The sequence below is a fragment of the Lissotriton vulgaris genome, chromosome 4_2 (genome assembly GCF_964263255.1).
Source record: "Lissotriton vulgaris chromosome 4_2, aLisVul1.2, whole genome shotgun sequence".
Lineage (NCBI taxonomy): Eukaryota > Metazoa > Chordata > Amphibia > Caudata > Salamandridae > Lissotriton > Lissotriton vulgaris.
In genome coordinates this window covers 7,457,639-7,484,558 of record NC_141692.1, presented here as the reverse complement: position 1 = coordinate 7,484,558, position 26,920 = coordinate 7,457,639, and the positions used below count along the sequence as shown (strand labels likewise).

General features: G+C 44.0%; 1 protein-coding gene across 1 annotated transcript in view; it reads left to right on the top strand.

Annotated features, from left to right (window-relative positions):
- Window positions 1-15,334, top strand: part of LOC147718112 (phospholipase A2 inhibitor NAI-like) — a 35,987-nt gene extending 20,653 nt beyond the window's left edge. The window contains exons 4-5 of the mRNA XM_086919192.1: window positions 109-258; window positions 15,204-15,334. Coding sequence (XP_086775318.1) covers window positions 109-258; window positions 15,204-15,334 — 281 coding nt within the window. The remainder of the gene's footprint in view (window positions 1-108; window positions 259-15,203) is intronic.
- The last annotated feature ends 11,586 nt before the right edge of the window (window positions 15,335-26,920 follow it).

Sequence of the window (26,920 nt, the reverse complement as noted above, 5' to 3'; positions counted from 1 at the left end):
TGCGCTTTACAAATGAGGTTTAGCTGATTGATTAACTTTATAGAATTTCAAGAGATATAACTTGCACAGTACTTGTCTTCTCATTTGTTCCACTGCCTGTTGTTTTAGCACCCGCTGTCGATGAACGCCCCAATGGATATAAATGTAGAGAGTGCTTCAATTACCATTCCGCAGATGCCTGCACAATCGAAAAGGAGATTCTGTGCACTGGGGAGGAAAAGGCATGTGGCTTCTTCTCTGGAAAAGCGGCCTTGCCAGGTGACTTATACTGTTTTCTTGCAATTTTGAGTTTCTCAAAGCCACTAAATGTCCAAACTAAGTAGCATTTTGTACAATTGAAATGCTTCTCCAATTCTCACAATTATGGATAGTAGCTGGTTTTCCAGAAGAATATATTCCTTCTGGAAGTCTGGATAAAGCCAGCTAGGTTTTTTGTTCTCATAAATACTGGTTGAACATTGCAGAATAAGCAGGGATGGACACAACTCGTGTTTTTCAATGTAGAGTAATGCAGAAAATAATGCATAATCAATTACTGGTGAGAAGAGTCATTCTATGATTAGCGCTATATCTTAGCAAGAATATGCCCCCTCGCATTCAAAATGGGTGTGAGAATTTTCCTTCACGAGATAACGCTTAGGGACCGATTCCAATGTCAGACAGAGAGGAGTCTGTCCGACATTAGTTGGGAACTGAAAGTGAATGATCTCCTGTCATCAGTTCCATCCCAGCAAGTAAGATGCAAAAAAAATGTCTACACTTTACAATGGGAGCATGCATTCCAAATGGAATGCATGCTCTCATAGTAAAGAGCAGGGGTGCCGTTCATCCCTGTACCCCATTTCAGGTACCTCAAGGTGCCTGCCGCCTGGTGCAGAGATCAACAGGAGGGAACCATAAGTGCTTTCTAGTGTACCATTGAGCGCCTTGCACCTAAGACAGATCAATCAGGAGTGACGTCAGGCCTAATAGACCTGGAGCAAAATCCCTCTCTCACATATGGTTTCTCTGAGTTTTTATACTATCTGACTGCTGATGCTATCTTATATTTTGAAAACATTAATGCGACCCTTGACCTTCCATGTAGAACGCTCCCCCCGCTGCAGCTCCATCTGTGCTTGTGCCCACATCTTGGTCTGTTTCTGCCCATTCCTGGGCGCTGCTCTTTCCCTCGCCCCCATGCCCACTGCTCATTTCCCGCCACTGATGCCCCTGTGGCCCTGCCCCCTCCGCGCCCATTCGCAGTCCCCTGCCTCCCACCTCCCAGCTGCTTCTCCCTCCCAACTCCCCTTCAAAAGGCGGCAGCTGCACGGTGAGGAGTGCGACCTTTGACCTTCCAGGTAGGTCGCTCCCACCCCTGCAGCTCCACCTGCGCTTGTGCCAGCATCTTTGTCTGTTTCTGCCCATTCCTGGGCGCTGCTCTTTCCCTCGCCCCACCCCGTGCCCACTGCTCATTTCCCGCCGCTGCTGCCCCTGCGGCGCCGCCCCCCACGCCCATTTGCAGTCCCCTGCCTCCCCCCAGCTGCTCCTTCCTCCCAGCTCCCCTTCAAATGGCGACAGTGCAGCGAATGCGCCAAGCGGGCTTGCCGCTGGCGCACTGAAGGTGCGCCTAAGGCAAGGCCGTCTGCGCCTGTCCACGCCTGGACCGCGCCCAGCACAGAACCCCTGGACCCCAAGAATGCCACAACACCAGACTCCACTACAACGCCAGCAGCCTCCACACACTCAACGCCAGCCGAAACCACACCTGCTTCCAGGCCACTCTGAATCGGACCCACGGACCCTTCTCCTGCTGCACCTGGAGCTTCACCTGCGACAGAACCACGAAACCTCCAAGGACTGAATCCAACCACCTCCGCTGCATACTCCTCAACACCCGCTCCGCTCACAAACACGCCATCGAGCTCTCGGATCTGCCCGACACCTCTGCCCCAGAAGTGGCCTTTCTGACCGAGACCTGGTGGTTTGTTTGAAAAAGCTTATCTCAGTTCTGGGTAGGTGTGGCTTAGAGCAATCAGGCTTTATTACAGGAATAAGCATGAAGCATTAAGAAGTATCAAAACAGTTGAATAAGAAGAAAATGCAACACAATAAAAATCTACCTCTAATGTATTAAAAAAGGTGGTAATGTCATCCTTAAATAGACACTTGGAAATATGACTTTCCAAACAAACATTACATCAAATATGTTCCCTTAAGCAACAAATCATTGGAAACTACTGCAACCTGCGATTTAGGTTTAGTCATGAAAAGTAACCTGAATACAACTATATAGGGACATTTGTGGCAACCAGCTCAGGCATGGAGATGACCAATAAGATCAGATACCGTGGTGACTCTTCTGCAGTGGCGGAGGAGCATTGCGCCATTGCCAGGCTCAGAGCTAGCAAATGTTAATTAAATCAATGTTCTTGCATCGTTTTAATATTCAATTGTCGGTACTTAACCAGCGCTGTTGCGAGGAGCGGGCCAAGGTATTGGAGGGGGAGGAGAAGTGCTAGTGCACGCCACTCTCTAAGTGCACATATGTATTTTGGCCCGCCGTCTCAGGCTGACTAAAACACACATGCGCACTTAGGTTTTCTCCAGCCATTTGCATTGAGCAGCCGGCTGGAGAAATCCCACAGATTTCCTCGGCTGAGCAGGGTGTTTTTTCTGCCTGCTTAGACCAATCCCTACACTGCTCTGGGATTGGACAGGGAGTCTGTCCCATGGCCTGCTGGGACCAGCAGACAGAAAGAGGAGAGGCAGAAGAAGGAGATGCAAAACTGGAGCTGGCGGCAGCAAAGGTAAGTATTATTTTTTTAATATTCAATGCCCCCAAACTCCATGCAACGCCTCCCATGTTACTCCATCCACCCCACTATCCTATGTTTATGGTGGCCGCTGCTAATCTGATAACTTTCCGTCAAAGCAGTTTCTAGTCCAATTCCATGCTCTATGGTAGGCCTGGACTTAACTCACTGAGTTTCCCTTAGTGGAGTTCCACGTAGTTACCCAAAAACTCAGCAAAATTCCCTTGAGTTCCGCAAGCAGCAGAGCTGAAGTAAGTTGTGATGCATGCAATGATTTTTAGCCCTGGGACATCGCCCACACTGTAAAATCACAGGACGCGACGCCACATGGTGCGCCAGAGAGTGCTGCTTCTTTCTTACCCTTGAGTGGATTTTCTACTCAAGTGACAGCTTTCACAGCACGAGTGCCAGCTGTCTTAACGCAAGCGGCAGTAAGGTGACCTAGTGCTTAATTTTCTTGATTGCCAACTTCTTGGTGCAAGCAAGAAAAACATCTACCACACACCTGTTGGAGTTTTTTTTAATTCCGTGCTCCAAGCAGAGCGTGGAGTGGGCAAAACATTCAGCTATGGTTGAACTGCCATAGACATCAATGGAGTGGTCCTGATGCCAGGGATGCAGGATGCTTAAGATGCTCAAGGATGTTGAGGATGCGGAGCCGGCTTTGGGGGTCTTCCTGAGGACCACCCATCTGTCCATTTACACTGTGGGGCAAGTCTGTGTGAAGTCCAGTCAAAAACAGTTGCCAATGGTCTACTGGTCTCCAGTTACTGCGAAACTACCCTTCTTGCGGAACTGGTAGCAATGTTTTCACTCCAATGACTTTCTCAGGTCCAGTAGACTCAGGTGCAATGTTTGAGAGTCAGGACTCGTTCTCCCAGGCTACACTTTGGAGGTGAGTGATGATCAGGTGTTCTTAGCTACCCACTCACCAAGACAGGCCTCTTCAGCTTTTATGCCCTTTGGCTATGAAAGGGTGTCCCCATCTGCCGTTACAAATCCTGAAGGCTAAAAATAGCTCTCTTTAAATTGATTGTGTTCCTCTTCCCCATGGAATACCAACTAAGGCCTGAATCTAATATAATTTCCAGGTAGCAAAAATTATGTACTTTACTCACGCTGTGCCTGCTGGCTGAAACCCCATAGGATCGAGTGGTCTAGGAGCCAACAATAATAACGTGGGACTTTTTTAAGTTTGCTGCCTGGTCTATGCTATCCATAAAATTAATAAAATGATCTAAAAGGTGCTGGAGACTCTATGCCATGAATGCAATTAAAATTGTGTCATCTGTGTCTACAAAAGCAGAGAGCAATCTGCCACCCACCTCCAGGACATCTCACCCATGCACACATAAAACCTGTTCCAAACGATTAATATAAGCGAAAAGAAAAGGAATCAGTATACAGCCTTGATGCACACCTCTATTTAATTTCAAACTGTCATGTGCATTCTTCGGAGGGTACATACCTTACAGATGTTAATAGACCCACGTGGAGATCCCTCAGAAGACCAAGAAGCTCACCATAGTTGACCTTCCTTCCAGGAGAAGGTCACAACTCCTGCCTTGAGAGATCCTTTGTGTTCTTTCCTGAGAATCGTTCACATCTACCCCAATAGAGCAAAAGGCTATCTGGAGGCCAGCTTGTGTGCAACCTTAAAAGGCCACTGAAAAACTTTAGGCAATAACCTTCTCAAGCTGCCATTTGTACAAAAGTTACATTAAGGCGAGGGAACTCACAGGCTGTTCACCAGGATTTTGATTTGGATTGGATATAGTACAACAAGCGAGGCCCGTCAGCCGAGGGAGCAGCTCCATCTACACCACGCACCCCGGAGACCTTTGCCAAATGACATCGGAGTCCTGAGTGGCAAGGGGCAGACCGAGGGCATTATGTCAGTGAAGAGCTGGAGAGCATCAGGAGCCTGCACTGAGAGGAGCTGCCTGGGCCGCTCTACCGACAAGTGCTTGGAATCCAGCTTGTTGGATACTGGGGGGCCTGATGAGATGACCCTCTTTCACAAGAGATGCCATCTGGCTGGGGGACTGCCCAAGGGCGACACTGACTGGAGAGGGCCCCCTGAGTTGCCCGCATCATAGGTAGGCCACAATCTCACCGGGGCCATGTGTGTATTCTCTTACTATTGTTGGAGTTGCTCCAAAGCAACAAGAGGGGTGACATCAGAATTTTCCGTTTTGTGGGGGACAATCTGTCCCATAGTTCACATTTCTGTCTCTGGCCAGGAGAAGGGGCCAATACCACAATCCATTAAAAAGCACTTGCTAAGACCCAAGGCATGCTTGATGACTGCCTGACGGAGGCTGGGCTGGGTCACTCCCTTTGGCCCCACATTACATCTTAAGAAGTTCTGTGATTCTCAAATACCCTACGCTGCCTTTGTTGTGCATTTGCTAACACTCCTGAATGTCAAAAATATCGCATGAGATTTATTATGCCACTCTCTCATTTTTATGTAGCAAACAAATGTATAATTGTGTGCTATATTGATTTGTATACTTTTTTAATGTATATTGATTCCATGATATGTGATGATACAACCCCTTTTTTATTTATGTGAAATGTATGTCTTTTTTAATATACATGTCAATAAATACTAGAAACTGATTACACTGGTAGCTCTCTTTCCTTAAATATCTTTGTTCAATATTGTATTTTAATTATGATTGCCTAGGTTGTTGTTTACCAATCAGTTATTTTCCTTGACCTAGGAATCTTGAATTCCACATAATCAGGGGGTCCTTGGTACCTACACATTCTTGTCAAAAATACCTGCCATTGATAAATCAACTTTGAAACAACTTGTGTGTCTTGTTTAACCCTGAAGTGGCTTCCCATTAGAGAGCGTAGTAGATGGGAAGCTTAGAAGTAGGAGGTTCATTAGAGATAAAGCTGACTCCCCACTACTGGAGCGAATAATCCTTCAATTCACATCACTCTGAATATGGAAGATGCAATTTAAGAGTGTAGTATTCCCATGTTATGCTGTAATGTTCCCTTTCACCTTCTCAGCCAGTGTGAGTGTTCCTTGTAGAATGTTAGTGTGATTGACATATGTAGAATGCTTCAGTGCCTGGTGTGAGTGTTGTCAGGTGGAAGATGGTCTGAGCAGCTAGCAGGCTGCTCCTGGTAGGGCTTGCTGTAAATACTTCTTAAGGACTTAATAAACTATATGAAATACATCTTGGCTAGGCCTACTATGTCTCCTGAACATGTGGTTTCAGCCCACTACATTTTGGTGACGAGAATGGGATGAATGATAAGTTCAGGACCATTGTAAGGGAGGGATAGCATGCAAGTTGACAATGGGATCCATGCTTCGAAGGGGCCTGCAAAGCTACTGCAAAATCCACTTCTATAAAATAATCGTCCATCCCTAGTCATTTAAATAATGACAAAGAAGAATCTGTAGGCGGTAATCTCCACTCCTCTGGCTGAGTTTGTGGAGTTTTGACTACTTACCGCTCCACTTGGAGTGCAGAGTTCTGAAAAAACTCCTACAACCACTGCAGTAAGTTGGCGAGCGCAAATGAGAAAATCAAATGCTAGACCACCTCCTGCTGATATTTCTCCAATTACACGATTGTAGCAGGTTGCTATCACTCACATTGAGAACGTTGCTGCTCGCATTGAGAATGCCTCTTAAGTATTTGAAGTACTCGAGGGAAAGAAGGAAGCAGCACCCTCTGGCGCACTGTGTGGTATCAATTGCACTGAATTTACAGAGAAGCTCCAGGCACTAAAAATAAGCACAAGCAGCATGTTGTATAAAACCTCCGCCGCTCGCGGAACTTCACAAAACCTCACAGAGATGTTGGTTAATTCCACAGTACACCACAGAGAGAAGCTCTGCAAGGTTCACCCACCCCAACAAAGAAGCTAACAACATATGCTTGTATCCGGTGAGTCTAGTGATCTCAGGTCTTGATACTGGGATGAAGGAGGTGTTTAGGTATTTGTTCTAGGTAGCTCAGAGAGTGTATGAGGAGCTTAGGGCTTCCAGCAGAGTGCCTGAGGACCTCAGAGCTTGCATATGGTGAGTTTAGTGATTTTAGGTCTTGTTCCTGGACTCACCTGATACAAACTCTCATATCCTCTTGCACTCCAGCTGTAAACCCTAAGCACCTTAGACACTCACTGAGCAACCGAGCACAAGCCTTAAGCACCTCTTGCATCCCAGAAACAAGACCTGTGCTCTCTAGACTAACCATATACAAGCTCTCTGGTCCTCCTGCACTCAGGCTGGAAATCCTAAACTTCTCGGACACTCTCCGGGCTACCTGGAACAAACCCTTAGCTCCTCCTGCATTTCAGCAACAATGTCTCTGTTCTGTCATTGCCCAAAGAGGACTCTCTCTGCTTCCCAGCCTCCATATATAAGCCAAGAACCCCCCATGAAAATGGAGAACATGTTGGTTCACCTCAAAAGAACCCTTCAGCTCCTAAGTCATCTCAGAAAGACACTTGGGCCTCCAGTTGTCCTAGGAGAGGGTTTGCATATCTGGGTGCAGTGTCTTTCAAATTTATACCTTGGTTCCACAAGTTTGGTTGCTGTAGGAATCTCTAATATGTAAAGTATAATGCTTTGCTTGGAAGAAAATATAATCTTGGTGATGTATTACAGCTTGCATCAACAGTTTAATACATTGAGTGTACACGTCAAGTAAAGAGCTACATCCTTGTCCATTATTTATGTGTTCATCTTTATCGCAGCATTAGCCAATCACTAGATACATAAACATACTTATGAATTGAATATGCTTTTCAGGATGTTTCTTTGTTTTGTTAAACTCATGAGCAAAGAGGGAATGTGGGAGTCAAAATCTGGGCTTAAAACCAAGAATTCTGCTCTCCGTCACATGTTGCTTCTCTCTATTGGCTCTTGCAGTGATTACCTCTTCTCTGGTTATTTTATGTGTATTTGTAAAGCATATTCTCAATTGCGACGGTATACTGGCGATGAGCATGCATGTGTGCCTAGTTCTGCCAATGGTTTACACTCAATCTTTCCCATTTCTCTGGGTTCCGAGATTTTCCATTCCTTCCTTCAAATTTATGAACCCGTTGTATAAGAGATATTATAATACATGGGATCCCTTTGTAAATGCCAGTCTCTAATTTATTTATAATCATAAACTTGTGACGCACCAAGTTGTCGCTTATAAAGGAAAGATGTCAGAACTCATCTGTAGTATTACAGTTGAGTTCTGACGTCACAATGCCTGCTGCCTGTTAGACCTGGCACCTTGGCGTGAGTCTCCCCTTCACTTTTTGGTGATATGCCTCAGATGTTTTTGCTGGTGTTCGATGCTCAGGGCACTGCGCCACGGCCGATCCGTGCCGCAGTGCCTGTGCTCCCAATATAAAGTGTATCCGTAATTGATTTCCATGATTGGCTTATTCGGTTTACTGTCAGTCCCCAGTAACGTGCACGAGGAGTGCCGGGGATTGTAGATACAAATGCTGCTAGTGGGCCTGCAGCGCTGGTTGCGCCACCCACAGAAGCGGCCTAGTAAAAGATGTCTCAGGTCCGCCATTGCAGACCACGCGGACAGTCTGGTACTGTCACGCTGACTATGCCAGTGCTCACACTTGCCAGTCCCTAAACCTTCCCTAACCTTCATATCAGTCACCCCTATGGTAGGCCCACGGGCAGGGTGCATTGTAAGCGTAAGGTAGGACAAGCCCTGATGTGTGTGGCTTGTCCTAGTAGTGAATTACCGCCCTTTTTCATTCTTCACTATTGAAGGGCTGCCTGTTCTCTTAGGCCAAGGTGAGCGGCTGGAACTATTACACGCTATAGTCCCGGCCGGCTGAGGGAACACGGTGGCAGGTCGAGTCTGGTATGCCAGAAACTCAGAATAATAAAATACTTCCTTTAGCAAGGTTTATTTTAATATCCTGTGTTTGCAACTGCTACTTTTAGGAAGTTAGCATTTTCTCGCCTGACTATTTCAGCCCGCATCTGCCAGGTTGTGTACCTGCTGTCTGGGTTTGTGTGAGTGACAGGGCTGGGGAATTCCCGGGGACAGTCGGGGTGACCAGGTGGTGAATAGAGTGCTTACACCAGGATGGGTGGGCGGAGTAGTCCTTGACTCTGAATAGGGTTGTGCTCCACCACCACAATGCTGGCTCCACCTCCTGCGGAGCGTCTGATGTCCCTGCCCTGCACCCTGAAAGAAGACGGCATCGTCCTGTAAACAGAGTACTCCAAAACTAGGTTGAACCAGGCTCAGGCCCCCTGGCCTGCCAAGACAAAATAAATCGAGTATAAAGGTAGGAGCCCTGCTCCTAAGAAATCAGATTCAGTTTTGACCACGACGAACCTCTGCCCGACTAGAAGGACCAAGAGAAGCTGAGGAGAAGGAATCCTGCAGTGGTGCCTTGCTGAGAATGGAGAGGAAAAGACCAGAAAGGACTTTGAAGACTTGTGCCTGAAACTATCTCCAAGGGCTTGATCGTGAGCTTGCCCCCTGAACGGAACCCCAGGACCATTGGGTTCTATTCTGCCTGTGCCCGTTTGCTGTTGGGCCTTTAGTTCTTATTCCCTCGCCAGAGTTGTGACTCGGGTGCCTTCGCCCTCTATGGTCGTCACAGCTCGGAGCCTGGTCGCCCCGCCGCAGAGAGCCCCGCTCAAGCTTGAGTTGCTCTCCGCTTCAGTGCCGGGCCGCCCGCTCTCCTGTCACCTCACCTGCTACGGAGCACGCTGTGCGCCTCTCATCTTCTCTCACCAGAATCTGCACGGCGCGCATCTGATAGCCTCAGACGGTCCGTACGTCGTAATGTACCCGACTGTCTCGCTTTGCCCTCCTGCATACCAAGGCCGTGCCACACCTCAAGAAGGTCTTCCGTACTGTGGTACCGAAGTCCCGGTGCTGCACCCGTCTGCCCGAGAACGCAACGCCCCACACAGATCCACAGGTACGAACTGGTGTGCTACGAAGTAGTACGCCCCGCAGGCCTGAACGGCGCCTCGCCCCGTGAGCTGCATCAGATCCCGGATCGCCACAACCCTCCACACCGTCCTTGAGTATGAGCACAAAATCCGTTTCGCTCGCGGATTTTGGCGATCCGCGAACTCCCGCGAATTTAGCGCGAATTCGCAAAACCGCGAGGGGCGGATTCCGGGGGCAAAAGTTGAAGCCTGGCTGGCCTGTCAACTTGTAACTATTTTACAATGGCGCCGGCAAGCTGCCAGCGCCATCCTAAAATAGTTACTAAGTTAGCTTCAACGGGAAGCTCTAATAGATAAAATAAAGCAGGTGCTCGCACCTGCTTTATTTTATCTATTAGAGCTTCCTGTTGAAGCTAATTTAGTAAGTATTTTAGGATGGCGCTGGCAGCTTGCCGGTGCCATCGTAAAATAGTTACAACATGCCCTTCCTGTGAGCCCAAAAACAATCGTGAGCGTCGTCGAGGCAGGTGTGCCTTCTTCCCAAATCTACCGTGGAAAATCCGCTGTGATGCTGGATAGAGGCTTTTGCATCCTTGACTTTCACGAGCGCAATACCCGTGCTGTTCCTGTGACCAGGAGCTTCTTTCTCCTCATCTGCTGAACTGATCTTTCTCCGACCTTTTATACACACAAGAAGCATGTGTGAACTCGCATGGAAGCCCTGCCCGTTTGGCCCCTCCCACACACTCGCGGTTTGCACCGTCTTCCCGCCATTCACCCACTATGATGGACAGCTCACTCAAGGGACCCCTGCGCCCTTCAGGGCGATTGCATAGTAACACACACATGGTCGCTCGAACTAGTTGATGCTCAAATTCAGTGACTCGTTCATTAGCCCAAAAACAATCGTGAGCGTCGTCGAGGCTGGACAGGTGTGCCTTCTTCCCAACTCTACCGCGGAAAATCAGCTGTGATGCTGGATAGAGGCCTTTGCATCCTTGACTTTCACGAGCACAATACCAGTGACACAAGAAGCATGTGTGAACTCGCATGGAAGCCCTGCCCGTTTGGCCCGGCCCACACACTCGCGGTTTGCAACGTCTTCCCGCCATTCACCCACTATGATGGACAGCTCACTCAAGGGACCCCTGCGCCCTTCGGGGCGATTACATAGTAACACACACATGGTCGCTCGAACTAGTTGATGCTCAAATTCAGTGACTCATTCATTAGCCCAAAAACAATCATGAGCGTCGTCGAGGCTGGACAGGTGTGCCTTCTTCCCAACTCTACCGTGGAAAATCAGCTATGATGCTGGATAGAGGCCTTTGCATCCTTGACTTTCACGAGCACAATACCCGTGATACAAGATGCATATGTGAATTCGCATGGAAGCTCTGCCCGTTTGGCCCAGCCCACACACTCGCGGTTTGCACCGTCTTCCCGCCATTCACCCACTATGATGGACAGCTCACTCAAGGGACTCCTGCGCCCTTCGGGGCGATTGCATAGTAACACACACATGGTCGCTCGAACTAGTTGATTGCTCAAATTCAGTGACTCATTCATTAGCCCAAAAACAATTGTGAGCGTCGTCGAGGCTGGACAGGTGTGCCTTCTTCCCAACTCTACCGTGGAAAATCAGCTGTGATGCTGGATAGAGGCCTTTGCATCCTTGACTTTCACGAGCACAATACCCGTGCTGTTCTTGTGACCAGGGGCTTCCTTCTCTTCATCTGCTGAACTGATCTTTCTCAGACCTTTCAAACACACAAGAGGCATGTGCACTCGCATGGAAGCCCCGCCCCAAATCCGCGTATCCGCAAATCCGCAAAATCCGCGGATCGTGGATCCGCAAAATCCGCCCATGCTTAACCGTCCTGCTCACCCACCTCACACCTCCAGGGGGCTCCGAGCCGGATAGATCTTTTGGAGAACTTTTGGCCTCGTCCAGGGACCGCCCTCACCAGTAGCCGCATCTGAAACGCCTCGGACACTCATCGCAAGGTACATTGGAACTCTATCCCGAGTTCGCATCGGATCCAGGATCCGCAATGTTTGTTTTCCCTGTCATCGTACCTTGCTAACCAAGAACACTTACGAACAATTGCCTATTTAAATCTGGTGGCCTTCATTCGCTAAACGTTATATGGTCTTGTGATAAATCTGCATCTATTTTTACATAAAGTTTACGTAGTTTTGATACAATCCTACGACTGGTGTCTTTTTGTGGTGGTTCAGTGGGTTTCCTGTATGTGGTCATAAATGCTTAACTAACTATCGCCCTGAAGATTAGCCTTGTCTGCTCGCACCACACTACCTAGAGGGTGAGCAAGGGTTATTTCTAAAGGAGTAGTTCTCTTACCCTGACTAGAGGAGAGGGTCCCTGTTTGTCACAAGTGCATACCTGTGCCAACCAGAGACCCCCGACTCTAACACTGCCAGAGCCAGCATCCAAGGTGAAATGCAGGTCAGGTGACAGAGCAGATGTTTAATGCAATGAAAATGAAATGTCGCTTTTCTTTCTTCTGCTGTATTTTTCAATCAATGGGAGGGAGGGGCGTACTAATGATCAAACAGCCAGTTCTTGAGTATCCTCCCGAAGGTCAGTAGGTCTTGGGTCTGTCGTAGGCTCAGTGGGAGGGTGTTCCATGTTAGGGCGGCAAGGTGGGAGAAGGACTTCCCACCGGAGGTTGTTCTTCGAATGCATGGAACGGTGGCGAGTAAAAGGTCAGTAGAGCGTAGCTGGTGGTTGGGGATGTAGAAGGAGAGCCGTCTGTTGAGTGTAGGCTCGGCCGGTCTTGTGGAGTGCTTTGTGTTCATGGATGAGGAGCTTGAAGGATATCCTCTTGTTGACGGGGAGCCAGTGCAGGTTTCTTAAGTAGGGGGTGATGTGACCATGTCGAGGTACTGCGAGGATCAGTCGTGCTGAGGCATTTTGGAAGCATTGTAGTCGTTTGATGAGCTTGGTTGGGGCTCCCACATAGAGGGCGTTTCCGTAGTCGAGTTTGCTGCTGACAAGGGCCTTGGTCACTGTCTTTATTGTATCTGTCGGGATCCATCTGTAGATCTTGCGGAGCATGCAGAGGGTGTTGAAGCAGGAGGAGAAGACGGTGTTAACTTGCTTGGTAATTGAGAGCGTTGAGCCAAAAATGATTCCCAGGTTATGTGCGCAGTGGGTAGGTCTCGGGAATGACCTCAGTGCCACCAGGAGTCATCCTAAGCTGAAACGTTGGAGCCGCGGATGAGGCCGTATGTCTTGTCCGAGTTCAGCTTCAGACAGATGATATTCATCCAGTCGGCAATGGCCTTCATTCCGTCATGGAGGTTGGCTTTGGCGGTGATGGGGTCCTTGGTGAGGGAGAGGATCATTTGAGTGTCGTCGGAGTGGGAGATTGTATTGAGGTCTTGATGTAGGGCGACGGGTGCGAGCGGGGCCATGTAAATGCTGAACAGTGTCGGGCTGAGGGATGATCCCTGGAGTACGCCGCAGATGATCTCGGAGGCTTTGGAACGGAATGGGGGGAGGCGGATGCTCTGGGTTCTGCCAGAGTGGAAGGAGGTGGTCCATTCAAGAACCTTGTCTCGGATCCCTGCGTCGTGGAGGCATGCGGTGGCAGAAGGTGTCGAAGGGGGCAGAGAGGTCAAGGAGGATGACAGTGACAAGCAGAAAGAACACATTTATTTGTTGCACTACCGGGATAATTATAGTAAAGTTAGAATCTTGCTGCATGTTTTTACACATTCCAAGCTATTGCAGCTTTTTTTAACTGACTTGTATTGCACTAGTATATATTTGCAACAAATATGTAATCATTTTTTGATGTGTTTTATTATGCACTAGAGGCACTATTTTTATTCTTCATGTTTGCAACCATTTTACTCTCTTGGTTTGTGGAAAAGATGATGGTGAGCCCTTGTATTATATGGAATAAAGTAGCCCCTTGTGTATGTGATAAGAATTTTGCGAGTCCCCTCGGAGTGCCAGAACCTTATAAAGGAACTCCACCTTCAGCCTCTTTTCTCTATATGGGTATGGAACTCCTTGGTGATTTGCAGTTTCCCTATAATTTGTGGCAGGGGGTAAGTTATCCCTTATATTGCAACATTTGTCAAAAAGGCAGATGTTCTGCTCGCCCTCCCATGAAATATATTTCCTTATCTGAGGGTTGAAGATGGTAATACCAGCTCTGCCATTGGTTACTCCTTTGTGGTAGATCGAGCATCACTGTCACCAGTGTTCCTGCTGTGCAAAACTGCCACAGTCGCCATGTAGAACTCAACAAAGGAAACAGGAAACTTCGTCCATGAGGTGGGTTAAATGTGGGTTCTGGAAACTTAACCAGAGTTTAGGGAAGCATGTCCAGGACCAGCATTTGTGATGGCATGTCATCCATGCTGCTAAAGCATGGTAGTCCTGTGCTGCTGACTTTTCCCCTAAAGTGCGTCCACCATGGACCAGACTAGCAACATATTGCAGATTTTTCAGCCTGTTCATTGCATTTCTGGTGGAGGTGAGGCCACCAGAACACAGGCATATTAGAGTGACCCCTCAAATGTTACATTCTTCAGCCCCTGCAAACCTCTGGTAGTTTTCTGACTGTGCCCCATCTCTCTTTTCATCATTGCTCATCTCTTTTTCTGCCCAAACTTACCCTCTTCTTCCTACATCTGGTTTTCACTTATCTCTTTCTTGTCTCAAGCTATCACCATCTCCCTCAAGCTCTGAATCATTCTCAGAGGCACAGCGATGGCCCCATTCAAGCCACATCTGCCCACTCTAATCCATTGAAGCCCCACCTCTTTCCATTATTCCTTCATCCTGTTTTCACGTATCTCTTTCTTCATTCCATCTTGTCTTAAGCTATCCCAATCTTCCTCAAGTTCTTCTCCATTCTCTGAGGCACTGCAGTGGGCCCATTCAAGCCCCATCTGCCATGTATACTCCATTGATTCCCTACACCTTTCCATTCTACCTTCCTCTTCTTTGCACCCCCCAGTGGACTTAAAATGCAACCCCGTTTGATGATGTTACTTTCATGGCCTGCTCATTTACTGCTCCCCCATTTGCTCGCCCACATATGTTGTCAGACTCCCTCCTATTCAGTGCCACTGGTGACTCCATCACCCTCTTCCAGACGCCCCTCCTTTTGTCCTTGGCACCATACAGGACTGTGTAGAGGGGAAGGTGCTGCTATAGGTCTTTACCGCAAGGGTACCCTTGAAGCCCCAAAATCACCTCACTGGTTGGAATCAGAAGCCTCTTTTAGAGGTAGTTATTAACCATGGAAATCCAGATGTCCAGGATGAGCGGACCAAGGACTGGACCAGGGTCTGCCCAGGTTCCGCCTACTGGCATTATGGATTATCCTGCAGAATAATTATCTGGACCCCAAATAGGGACATGAGGGATGGCAACATATACCTCAATTATGAAACACCTGTATCCAACAGTGCTGTTCACTTCTGACTGTGTCTTATCTTTTCTTCTGCAGGTGAAACTGTGAAAGAGTACAGCGCATCAGGATGCATGACCAGAAATTTTTGCAGAAAAGGCGCTTTCAACCTTCGAGGTCTACAACTGCTGAATTATGATTTTAAGTGTTCACCTGCCATCAAAGTTTGAGACTACCTTTTGCACCATCAACATGCCCATGTACCAGCCGAGTGTGTCCTATTACATCCGGTACACATGTGTATGTATGTGCATGGCCAATTACCATGCCACTGCATTCTTAGACACTAGCTGATTCTAGTGCTACAGACCCCCTTAAGCAATGTCACTGCCCATGTCTCTTCTGTGTCTTCTCAGAGCAGCTCCTACTGATCCAGGTCAGTTCCAGAATCATCCGAGTTGGGTCAGGGCCTTAGAAGCAAGCTGTCTTTGATATAATACTAAAATGACATGACATGATCAGGTTCCCCCTCCCATACTACAGGGGATGACGTCATCTGCTGCCTCCTCCCATCCCACAGGGATGGCCATTCAGTAACTGCTCCCAGTGGTCTGCCCATGAACTGTTGTTTCTTAGGCGACCTCCATGCTGCTTCTGTGAGTTAGTCCTTACCAGACTCTACTGGTTCCGACCGACTCCATCAACAGTGGTCCACCACACTTGTGGTGACAAAATCCAGTAGTGAGCTGGCATTCTCTGTCACAAATACTTTAAATGACAATGTGTAGATTTGCATGACACTGTAAATTAATCAAAATTAATAAATATTCATTTGAACATATTGGAACTTCGACTCAGTATTTGTAGTCATTTAATACCATCATTTTAAAAGGGTAATCCAGTTAAAAATAAATAACTTAGACCAGTGGTTGTTTATTGCCTGAAGATGCTGATGTCTACGATACAACATCTAAAGAGTGGCCGCCCTGCTATTGAGTGCAACATGAAGGCTGCAAGTTTGTGAATGAACCATTCTCTCTCTCTGACGTACATGAGTCCCAGGGATGTGATCAGTGGCGGTTCCTCTGCTATGGGGGAGGAGCATCGCCCCGCTGCTCTGCCAGCAGTAGTTAAAAGAAAACTAAAATGATAACATGAACATCCAACGCATTTTGTTCAAACAAAATGACTTCTTCACCACCACTGTTGATCTCATCCATCACGGACACTCTGACATTGTATGTCAGGAGGGCTTCATTGATGCCCTGAAGAAGACCTTTTATTTGGACGAAATGCGTCAGCTGTTCATGTCAACTTGACAATTTTTAAACTTTTTGAATAAATGAAGAATTGGAAGAAACAACTCTGAACAGAGAACTGATAATTTGATGTGTGTTTACTTACCTTTTAGTGGTGCACCTTTTGTCCTTATTAGAACTTGTTAATTCCAGTATTGGATTTCACCTTGACAGTGGGTGGGCTAACTGCGTGCACACACTACCTTGGGTACTTTCCAATATATGCATAAGAAATAGGGATAGCAAGTCAGGTGCTAGTACTGAGTAGGGTTCCACTGTCTAAGGTTGTATTTTTTGGCATTGTGTACTGTGTAGGAACTATTACACAATGCTGTGCATGAACGGTTGGGAGTGCTGTGCTGGAACAGTACACAGTGTTGTGTAGGAACAGTACAGATTCCTGCGCAGAAAAAGTACAGAGAGCTTTCAACAGAACAGAGTGCAGTGTAGTAACAATATAGAATGCTGTGCAGAAACAGTACAGAGTGCTTTGAAGGAGCAGTATTCTGAGTGCTGTGCATTCATTATGGCTATGTGGCAGATAAGGAAAAAATTATTACAAGCCCAAATGCCGAAAATATGAAATGTCTTTCTCAATTAGAATTATCTTTTTTAATTTTCAACTGTCCCTCCTAATCACGAAATTGACCTCTCCAATCCTCTTTTATCTTTGGAACAATATGGAAACTATTTTTATCTATTGTGTTTTAAAATTGCAATGTGTCTTTTTTTAACGTGGATGTCTAAATGTATTTTGTAATGAATCTTTTATGGTCTCAAGGACCGAAATAAAGAAATATTGGATTGGATTGGATTGGACTTACATATCCGACGACTTTTCAGCACAATAGCGTGTACAATAAGCACATTCATATTGCGTTTATTCATATTTAAGCTGTGCATTAGTTCACATTACAATAACAATACAAATTAGTTAATTATATTGCTTCATGCAAGCAAAAATTAGTATTCCCACGTGTTCATGGATGTGCATCTTATACTATTTGTTGATTAATACACCACAACACACCATTAGTAAATGTTAATGTTATGGAACATTGATTTCACAAGGGGTACACAAAATTTTGTTTTGTCACCTTGCTCCATCAATTCCCTCATCTGGTGATTTTATCACCAAACATCACTCAAAACTTTGGAAAATTTATCAAACATGTTTCAAATTCTTCAGTTTAGCACCATCTACACTCTAGTATCTTTCTCCTTCGAATCTTTGAAAATCTTCTCTCTGATTTCTTCCATTTCTATTTCATTCTTTTCTCTTTGCCTTGCTTTTTGTTCTCGATTTGTTCTCTTTATCGCTTTTCCAAAATCTCGCCTCCCTTTATATATGCAACATAATCTTATCAGGAAAATCACTATCACTAAAATCGTTATTGGAATTAGTATTTTACCTATAATTGAACAACTATTTCTTGAAACCAATGCATAATTGCTGAGAAACATTTACCTAACTTTTCAAGGACACCTTCAACCTCCAGTGGTTATGTTATGTTATGTTATAAGCTTATATAGCGCTATATCACCCAGGGGTATCTAAGCGCTGTCAGCGGATACACAACATCAGTGGGAGCAAAAGCTAGATCACAGAGGTCCCCACGCCTCCTCAAAAAGCACCGTCTTCAGCTTTTGTAAATCTGTTATATTTATAATGTACTTTTCAAGATTCTGACTTTTATCTGGAATGTAAGTACAACAATGTTGCACTTTTAAAATTCCAAAGACTCCTCCTTCTTTTGCTAAAATTATATCAAGGGCAATTCGATTTTCAATTACCTTTGCTCTCTTAGCAACCATTTCAGTATTAACCATCAGGAATCCTCCTGCGGAATTTGTTGACAATCGATCAACTATTGTGGACAATTTTCTGATTCTATTTGCATTAAACGAAATTCCCGCTGCTGGTATCAGTGCTCCGAAGACATCACCTAATTTGTCCATCACACTCTCTCTTCTTTTTCTACTTAAGAATGTACCTATCACATGCTTTCCATTAGTCCCTCTATCTACATGGAACATTTTAGGAAAGACCAAGCACACATAACAGGTCCCATACCAATGGTCTGGTAACCTATAGTAAGCTCTATTCCCACAAATAAAATAAATTCCAGGAAAAACAGGATCATTTCCTCCTTTAAATCCCCAACCCACTATAATTCTATAGGTGTCTTCACATTGACTTGCACCCACAAAATAATTATCATACATAGAATTGTCTCTTTTAATACAAAATTTCCCTAACATTGGAGCATCTATATTTATAGCCACATTCACATTTTTGTCATCAAGATTCTCATCATCATATGTCAAATATTTGGATTTTGCTTGTTTCACTTTTTCACTTTGTTTGTAAGCAACCCTTCTTTCCTCAACAATATTCAGGAAAGCTTTCTCTTCAATTCTCATTTTAAATGTCAAATTATTATTAAAAGTATATTCATGTGTCAACTCAGCTAATTCTAAGAAATACTCTCCCATCTCTTTTGCAGGTTTCCTTTTCTTCAATGCACCATCAATTTTCAATTTTGCAAATATCTCATCTACATTGGAGTAATGATATTCCAACTTCCCAGTCTTATAAAACATACTTGCAATTACACCACAAGTCACTCCATATGTGAGAGGAAGGTGGTGATAGATCACCCCTTCTGACACTGATGCGGGCAATTTTACACAATCATAAACATCATCAACATTTATAGTTTTATTATACTCAAGTAATAACTTTGAAAATGTATTTTTAATGTAGTCACTAATTGACCTATCTTGATGCACCTCTGGTTTATACACATGAGTCTCCTGAACTTTTTCTTTCTCACTTTGCTTATTTGAACTCACATTAGGTTTCAATTTCTTTAAATTGTCTTGGAAAGGAATAACAATAGCTAAAATTACCCATAATATTATCAACAATCCCATGCATATTGAGCAACAGCTACACCATTTTCTAAAAATAGAACATTTCGTTTTATAGTTACTTATTGCCATATTTCTATAACACAGTTTCTTCGACCTTATGTCACTTACAAGTTGTACACCACTTAATTCACTCAAGTATTCTTCGACCTTGTGTCAGTTCTATTTTAGATTGTACTATAGTTAAGTTTTCTAACAAGTTTTCTTCGACCGAATGTCAACTCCGACCTCTTCTATATTTACAATATCTGTCTCACAGGACTTCAGAATTTTTTTACTTATTATCATATACTTTTAGCACCTATCTCTTTTCTCCAATGTTGACTTCCTTACTCACTTTTCCCAATCATCTTTGGGTTGTACAGGTTTTCTTGACTGCTATTAACGTCAACAATTGGTGGTAGGATGATGTACGCCCACTAAGGTGATTTATACCTCTGGTTTGGACGTCTTACTCTTTTTGGCCTTTGAATAGTCTCTATTTTCTTTCCCAGTGTTTCATTCTGGCTAGTGATCTCATTCACTTGCTCTTCTGGTTCTTTTGTTTTGTTCACTATTTTAAATCTCATTCCACTGGTTTCTTTAGGCCAATTGTCTCCTTTACAGACATTCTTAGTTTTTTGTTCTACTGTGTTATGCTCCACTCTCCAAGCTCTTTTTCTTGGGCTTTTTCTTAATGGAGTTTCGTCTGCACTGTCATCAGTTTCACTTTCAGTATCTTCAACTGTATCATTGATTATGATTTTCACAATGTCTTTGTCTTCATCAGACTCGGCTTTTTCTTCTGTTACTCTGTTAGGAACACCTTTGTAACTGGTACTTGGAATTTCATCCTTATCGTGAATTACTTCCTCTTCCCCAGTCTCAGGATTTCCGTTCCTGCTTTCAGAGTTTCCAGATTGATCTTCAGTTTTCTCCTCTTCAACAGCTTTGTCTTCACTTTCTTTTGCGTCTCTACTGATGTCTGTCTTTATAAATTCTGGATCTTCTGATTGATCTTCTGAATCTGGTATCTCCACAACCTCCTCTTCACCTTTACCTTCAGACGCAGAACTGGCTTCTGATACTTCCAGATGTCGACTTTCCTGTCGATCTTCAGTATCTGGAGTTTTTTCTGGTTCAGCTTCAGAAACAGAATCAGTTGTACTTTCACCGTCGTATGGGTATTCAGGTGCAGGCAAACAAATGGTGTGGCTAGCATGAACCCACCTTTTCAATCCAGCACACTTAACTGCAGTAGTACTGACCAAATTAACTTGACATGGCTTTTGCCACCGAGGCACCAAGCAATTTCTCCTGTGATGCACTTTCACTCGAACCCAGTCTCCATGAGCTGGATTTTTCTCTTTGGAATTTGACTCAGTTCCCACCTGGTGGAGCACAGAGTTACCACATCAGACAGATTTTTGCAGTAATCCAGTAGGATGTCATTATTAATTGTCAACAACTTATCAACAGGTACATAGGTCTGCCTCATCACCCTGCCCATCAAAATCTCATGTGGACTTAGCCCAGATTTCCTGTCAGGTATGCTTCTTAGTGTCATTAAGACAAGCAGCAAGGCATTGGGCCACTTAAGTCCTGTTGCCAGAAGACACATTTTTGAAATTCTGTTTTTAATTGTTCCATTCACCTGTTCCACTACTCCTCAAGCCTCAGGTCTGTAAGCACAAAGCAGCTTCTGGCGAATGTCCAGAGCTTCACAGATCATCTGCATAAGTTCATTTTGGAAATGAGGGCCTCCGTCTGACTCAATCGTCACCGGGAACCCGAAACGTGGTATTATCTCACGTAAGAACAGTTTAGCAACAGTTATTCCATCGTTTCTTCTCGTGGGGAAAGCTTCCACCCATTGGGAGAACAAACAGATTATCACAAGAAAATACCTAAGCCTGTTACATGGGGGCAACTCTACAAAGTCCATCTGAACTCTTGTAAATGGACCACCCTCCCGTCCTATGGTTCCCAAACTTACAATAGTTCTTCTGTTTGGAATGAATTGCTGACATAACAAACATCATTAGCACAGGCTTTCGGCAATCAATCTGTACTTGGGATTATACCAAGTCTGTATAAAGAGACGAATCATAGCATCTCTACAAATGTGGGCCTGACCATGGTACATTCGGGCCACGTCTGAGATCAAGCTATCAGGCATTACTGGTCTTTCATCTTTTTAAACCCAGTTTTCATCTTCCTCTCTTTGTCTGCATCCTAATTTTAGCCAAATATCCTTTTCTTTTGCTTCTGCCTCTTCCTGTATCTGTTTCACTTCCTGCCAAGTCTCAACTCCAGTGTTTGGCATTAAAGGACTCGGAACATGTTCTTTCAACTTTTCTTGATTGATTGAAATTTGATTTTTAGCACAATGCTTTGCAATTGCATCTACATATTTGTTTCCATGGGTAATGTAATCCTCACTCTTTTTATGGGCTGAACATTTCACAACAGCTATCTTCTCAGGGAAATGGATCACATCTATTAGTGTTTTCACAAATTCAGCATTCCGAATAGGTGTTCCTGCTACAGTCAAATAACCTCTTTGGGACTAGAGCTGCCCATAATCATGAAGAAATCCGTAACCATATTGACTGTCAGTCACTACAGTTACTTTCACCTCTTTTCCTAATTCACATGCTTGTATCAAAGCAATTAACTCTGCTACTTGAGCAGAATGAACTCCTTTTGGATAAGATGCTTCCAACACTTCTGCCACAGTACAAATGGCATATGCAGCACTTAGAACACCGCTCTCTGTTCTCAGGCATGATCCATCCACAACCATCACAAAATCTGATTCAGGTAAAGGTTCATCTCTGATATCTGGTCTAGGTTTTGTGCAATATTCAAGAACATCCAAACATTTGTGATCAAGCTCACTTTTCACTTCAGCCTCAATGGTGTCAGGTAACAATGTCGAAGGATTAACGTTCCCACATCTGGTAATGGTCACATTCTCAGCTCCCAAAATTATTTTCTCATAATGGGTCATTCTGCTGTTGGTCATATACTGTGTTTTGCTCTAGTGAGGAGAATCTCCACAGAATGAGGTACATATACCCTCACAGGAAATCCCATCACTATTCCTTAACTTTGCTCCAGACTTACACTAGTTGCTGCTACTCCTTTCAGACAACCTAGCAAAGCTTTTGCAACAGGGTCCAAAACAGCTGAGAAATACGCAATTGGTTTTCTTAATTTTCCATGCCTCTGAACGAATACTGACAATGCACATCCTTCTCGCTCACTGCAGTACAATTCAAATTCTTTCCCATAATCAGGCATTCCTAAAGCTGGTGCTTCACATAGCTCAGTTTTCAGCTGTTCAAATGCTTCCATCTCTGTTTTGGTCAGAACAATGGGATCTCTGATGTCTGCTTTTGTCAATCTCTGTAATGGTTTTGAAATCAATAAAAATCCACTGATCCACTGTCTACAATAACCTACCATTCCCAAGAACACTCTCACCTGTCTTTGTGTTTAAGGTGGCTGCATTCCTTGCATCATTTTGATTCTCTCTATCGTAACTTGCCTGATTCCTTTAGCAATCGTGTGACCTAGATATTGTACTTCATTTTGACAAAACTGCAATTTTGATGGAGACACTTTATGTCCCTCTTTTGCCAAATGATTCAGCAATGCTACAGTGTCAGTTACAAATGAATCCTTTGTTTTTGATTCAATCAAAAGATCATTAATGTATTGTACTAACACAGATTCTCCAGGCACGCTCAAATGTTCAAATGATTTCTTCAGCAGCTGATTAAAAATTTGCAGTCTTTTTACCTGTTCACCTCCGCTGAATCCTGTCTCTGCACTGTATCTCTGCTGGCTTACACTGTATTGCAGTGGCAGTTGTGGCACCTGACTTTGCTGATTTTCTATCTGCTGTTGTTGCGGTTGCTGTTGATTTACCTCAAACTGCACCTGCGGATTCAATGATGTATTTTGTCCATTAAGTCTAGGCGGACATTTACACTATTTCTTCCAATGCCCTAACTTACCGCAATTGAAACATGGAAATTTCTTCTTCAATTCATTGATATTCCCTACTAATTTAGGTTTACTTTTAAAACTACCTTGAATCCCTGTATTGTTACTCTCCATGTGCACCACTTGATGTTCTGCTACTTTCACTTGTGCCCACATGGCTTTCTCTTTTCAGCTTTTTCTGTTTTGCATCAATTTGTTGACGGCTATATTTTGCCTGTCTCAGTACTTTATCTACTGAGCTCGATTACCATCCTATCATGCTGTGTCTAATCATGTCTGAAATTTCTGGTCTCAAACAATTTACAAATCTATGTATGAAATTACTCATGTCCTTTTCATTCAGTTCCTCATATCCACTATACTGTCTGAAAACTAACAACAATCTTTCATAGAATGAATGTACAGTTTCTTTTAGCACTTGTGTGGTCCTGTCTATTTTCACCCAATCAGTTTCTTTTGGAGGTATTTTATTTTTCAGCCACACTATCACTTGTTCGTACTTTCACATTACATCTGGTGATGGGGCTCCTGTTACTTTATCTCTGGGCTACAGATATTTTGCATTCTGTCCATAGGTCTGCTGGCACCACTATGTCAAACAGTCCATCCAACTCGATCCATAAAACATTTGACACTTTTACAAATCTGTCTACCTTTTCAATACCAATCCCCTGGTTTCTCTCTCAACCTAGGAAAATCATTTGTGAATGACAATATGTCTTGTCTGCTCCAAGGAACATGCACATATCCTCCTACAGGTATATCTCTCATGGGAAACTCAGTTGTCACTGTTTCATTTTCTCTGATTGGAAAAGCTAATGTGGATTTATCACTGGTTTCTTCTTTCTTCTTTGCCCACTTGACCCTCCATTTACTTACTTCTCCCCATTTTCGCAACAACACAATCAAGTCTTTTAATTGTGTTAATCTCGCAGCAGTATTCATATTCTCAATCTCTCTTTCTGCAAAATCTATTCGATATGTTTTCTGCAATGATTTTATTTTTGAAAATTCTATTCCATATTCTCTTTACACTTCTTCCAACTGATCATACATTGTTTTGGCCTTCCATGTTATGCTTTTACATAAAAACATGAGCTCATCATCCTGATATATTTTTAGTCTGTCTGGTCCAATAGTTGCAATTATTAATTCTTCCATGTCTAATTTTAATTTGGCTACATCCAGTACTTTTGATTCCTGCTCTTTTAATTTTAGAGTTTTATTCCAATCACTCAATTCTTTATCTGATGGTCCAACAGGTGTTTGCGTTAGATCTATTTTATCTACACTTCTCTCTGGGATTACAGAGTCAGATTCTGCTCCCATCGGGTATCTGCATAATGAATTCTGATTAAAACTAAATTCAGGTGGATTCACATTTATATTCTGCCTTATTTCTGACAAATCAGGATAAATATTCTCTTTTACTTTCTGCAGACTCTGTTGCAATGGAATGGTTAAACTTGGTTCTTTTATTCTTTGATTTTCGAATACTGGTATTACAGGTCTTATTGTCACTGGGAAAGTTACTGCTTCCATATTCTTCTTAAGATTTTGGATCAATGCATGTGCAGAACGTTCATAACAGAAATATCTGGCTGTATATTACTTTGTTTTTCTGTACTTAGCACAGTTCTGTGTGAATCATTGGTTTGTTCACGAGTACCTGTAATTCTAGCCTCCCCAATCGGTGTACTTGGAATATATCTCGTTTCTACTCTTTCAGGGAATTCTCGGAAATTTGATGGTTGTCACGGAGTTTCACTAACTCTCTCATCTGCTATTGGAGCATTCGGGGTAGTCCATAAAGAACCTGGCTGTTATGGTGGTGGTCTCCTATTTTATATTTCCTCCAGTACAGCATCCTCTGATTCACTTTCACCATAACCTTGGTTCCTTGTCTCCACATTCTTTTTCTTTTCTGTACATTTCCGTCCTTCATATTCTTCCTCTAGTCTAACTGGATACATGCCGTCACACATGTTACCATTTTTCCATCTACGCATTCTACTCTTATGTGTTTCTCCCCATAAATCTCAACCTCTACCTCTTGGTCTGATATGCCTGCTTAACCTCTCGCTTTCCAGTTCATGCATCTCATCTTCCCATTTGACCAATGCTTCAAGTTGAGTCGGTCTAGGTCTCGGTTCAAGCTTCATCATTCTGTCTCTCAGATTTCTCAGAATTGCTAAATCAAATGATCCTCCTTCTGGAAAAGCTAATACACCATCATCCTTGGTATACCATACCCAATTCTCCAACCAAACACACGTATGGTAACCATATTTCGACATCATATGAGAAGCAGGTGTTTTTGGTGAAGGAAGTATTTTTCCCTCTCTCGTAACTACCTCTTTGTCTTTTACAAACATGTTTTTCAACTTCTTAAACCATGAAGGTTTCTTCTTGTGTTCGTCATAATAGTAATAAGACTTTTTTTCTGGTAATTCTCTGTCATTCAAAAGATCTCGCACTTCCCTGTTTGCTGTTCCGTAACACTAACCTATCACAGCGCGGTTTGTACTAGCACACCAATTAGAACAAGATACGTCACTGTTGTGCTCAACCAATAGCTCTCGCTGTTTTCCGTGATGCACCAATCAGCTCCTACTCTGTCTTGGTCACGAGGACCAATCCCAGCGCAACACTTTGACGTCACAAGCGCTCCGGGTTCTGCAGCGCCAACTAACCCGTCCTTTACAGGATTTTTCAAGAAGCCATATTTACATGATATTTTACAAAATCAGTTACAAACTTTACAGAAAACAATACCATTTTCAGGTTTTGCTAATAAAGTGATAGAAATTTTCAATCACACAAGTATTCTGTAACTGGAGTAGATGACGCTTACCTCCTCCGAATTTTTAGACTCATCGATAAAGTAGCACTACCCTCTACCTTACCCTTCTCTCAGGCAATAACGAACTCGTTTCTCCAGGAAAGCACATACAGAGATCTTTTTCACCTCCTTAGAGACAATCCCAGAGTTTCACCAGAATGCGTATTGCAATTTCATTTGCACACGTTCATACAGAAATCCCTATTCATATCCACATGAACTCTGTATCACCAGTAGGCAGCGCTTACCTCTAGCCCACCACAGAATTCCTCTGTTGTTAGTAAAGTAGACGCCACTCCTTTAACCTTCTATCAAGCTCGGGTTAAGTCCTACTACTCTCCCAGCAGTAAGTTTAATCAGGATAGGCAATGATCCATGTGCTTGAAGGCTTAGATTTTATAGACTGTCCTCACTATACATTTATCCTTTCACACCTAATGTCCCTAAACAGTGATATACGACAATACCACCGCAGTATTCAACGATACTCGTTTTTTTAAACAGACCAATGCACTGTGCGACTTTACTTGCCACACTTCCTCTGCTTGCAGACAAAGGCACTCACTTCACACAACACTTGGAAGCCTTTTCAGGACAACATATAACGTAATACAAACTCAACAGATGTTAGTCATAATTCTGTACATTAAATTCTATATAGTACTTTATACATAACCATAGCTAATTTCCTTAACAACCACTACTCTGCTACCAAGATATAACTGCTACAGCGGAACTCCAAAAATCAT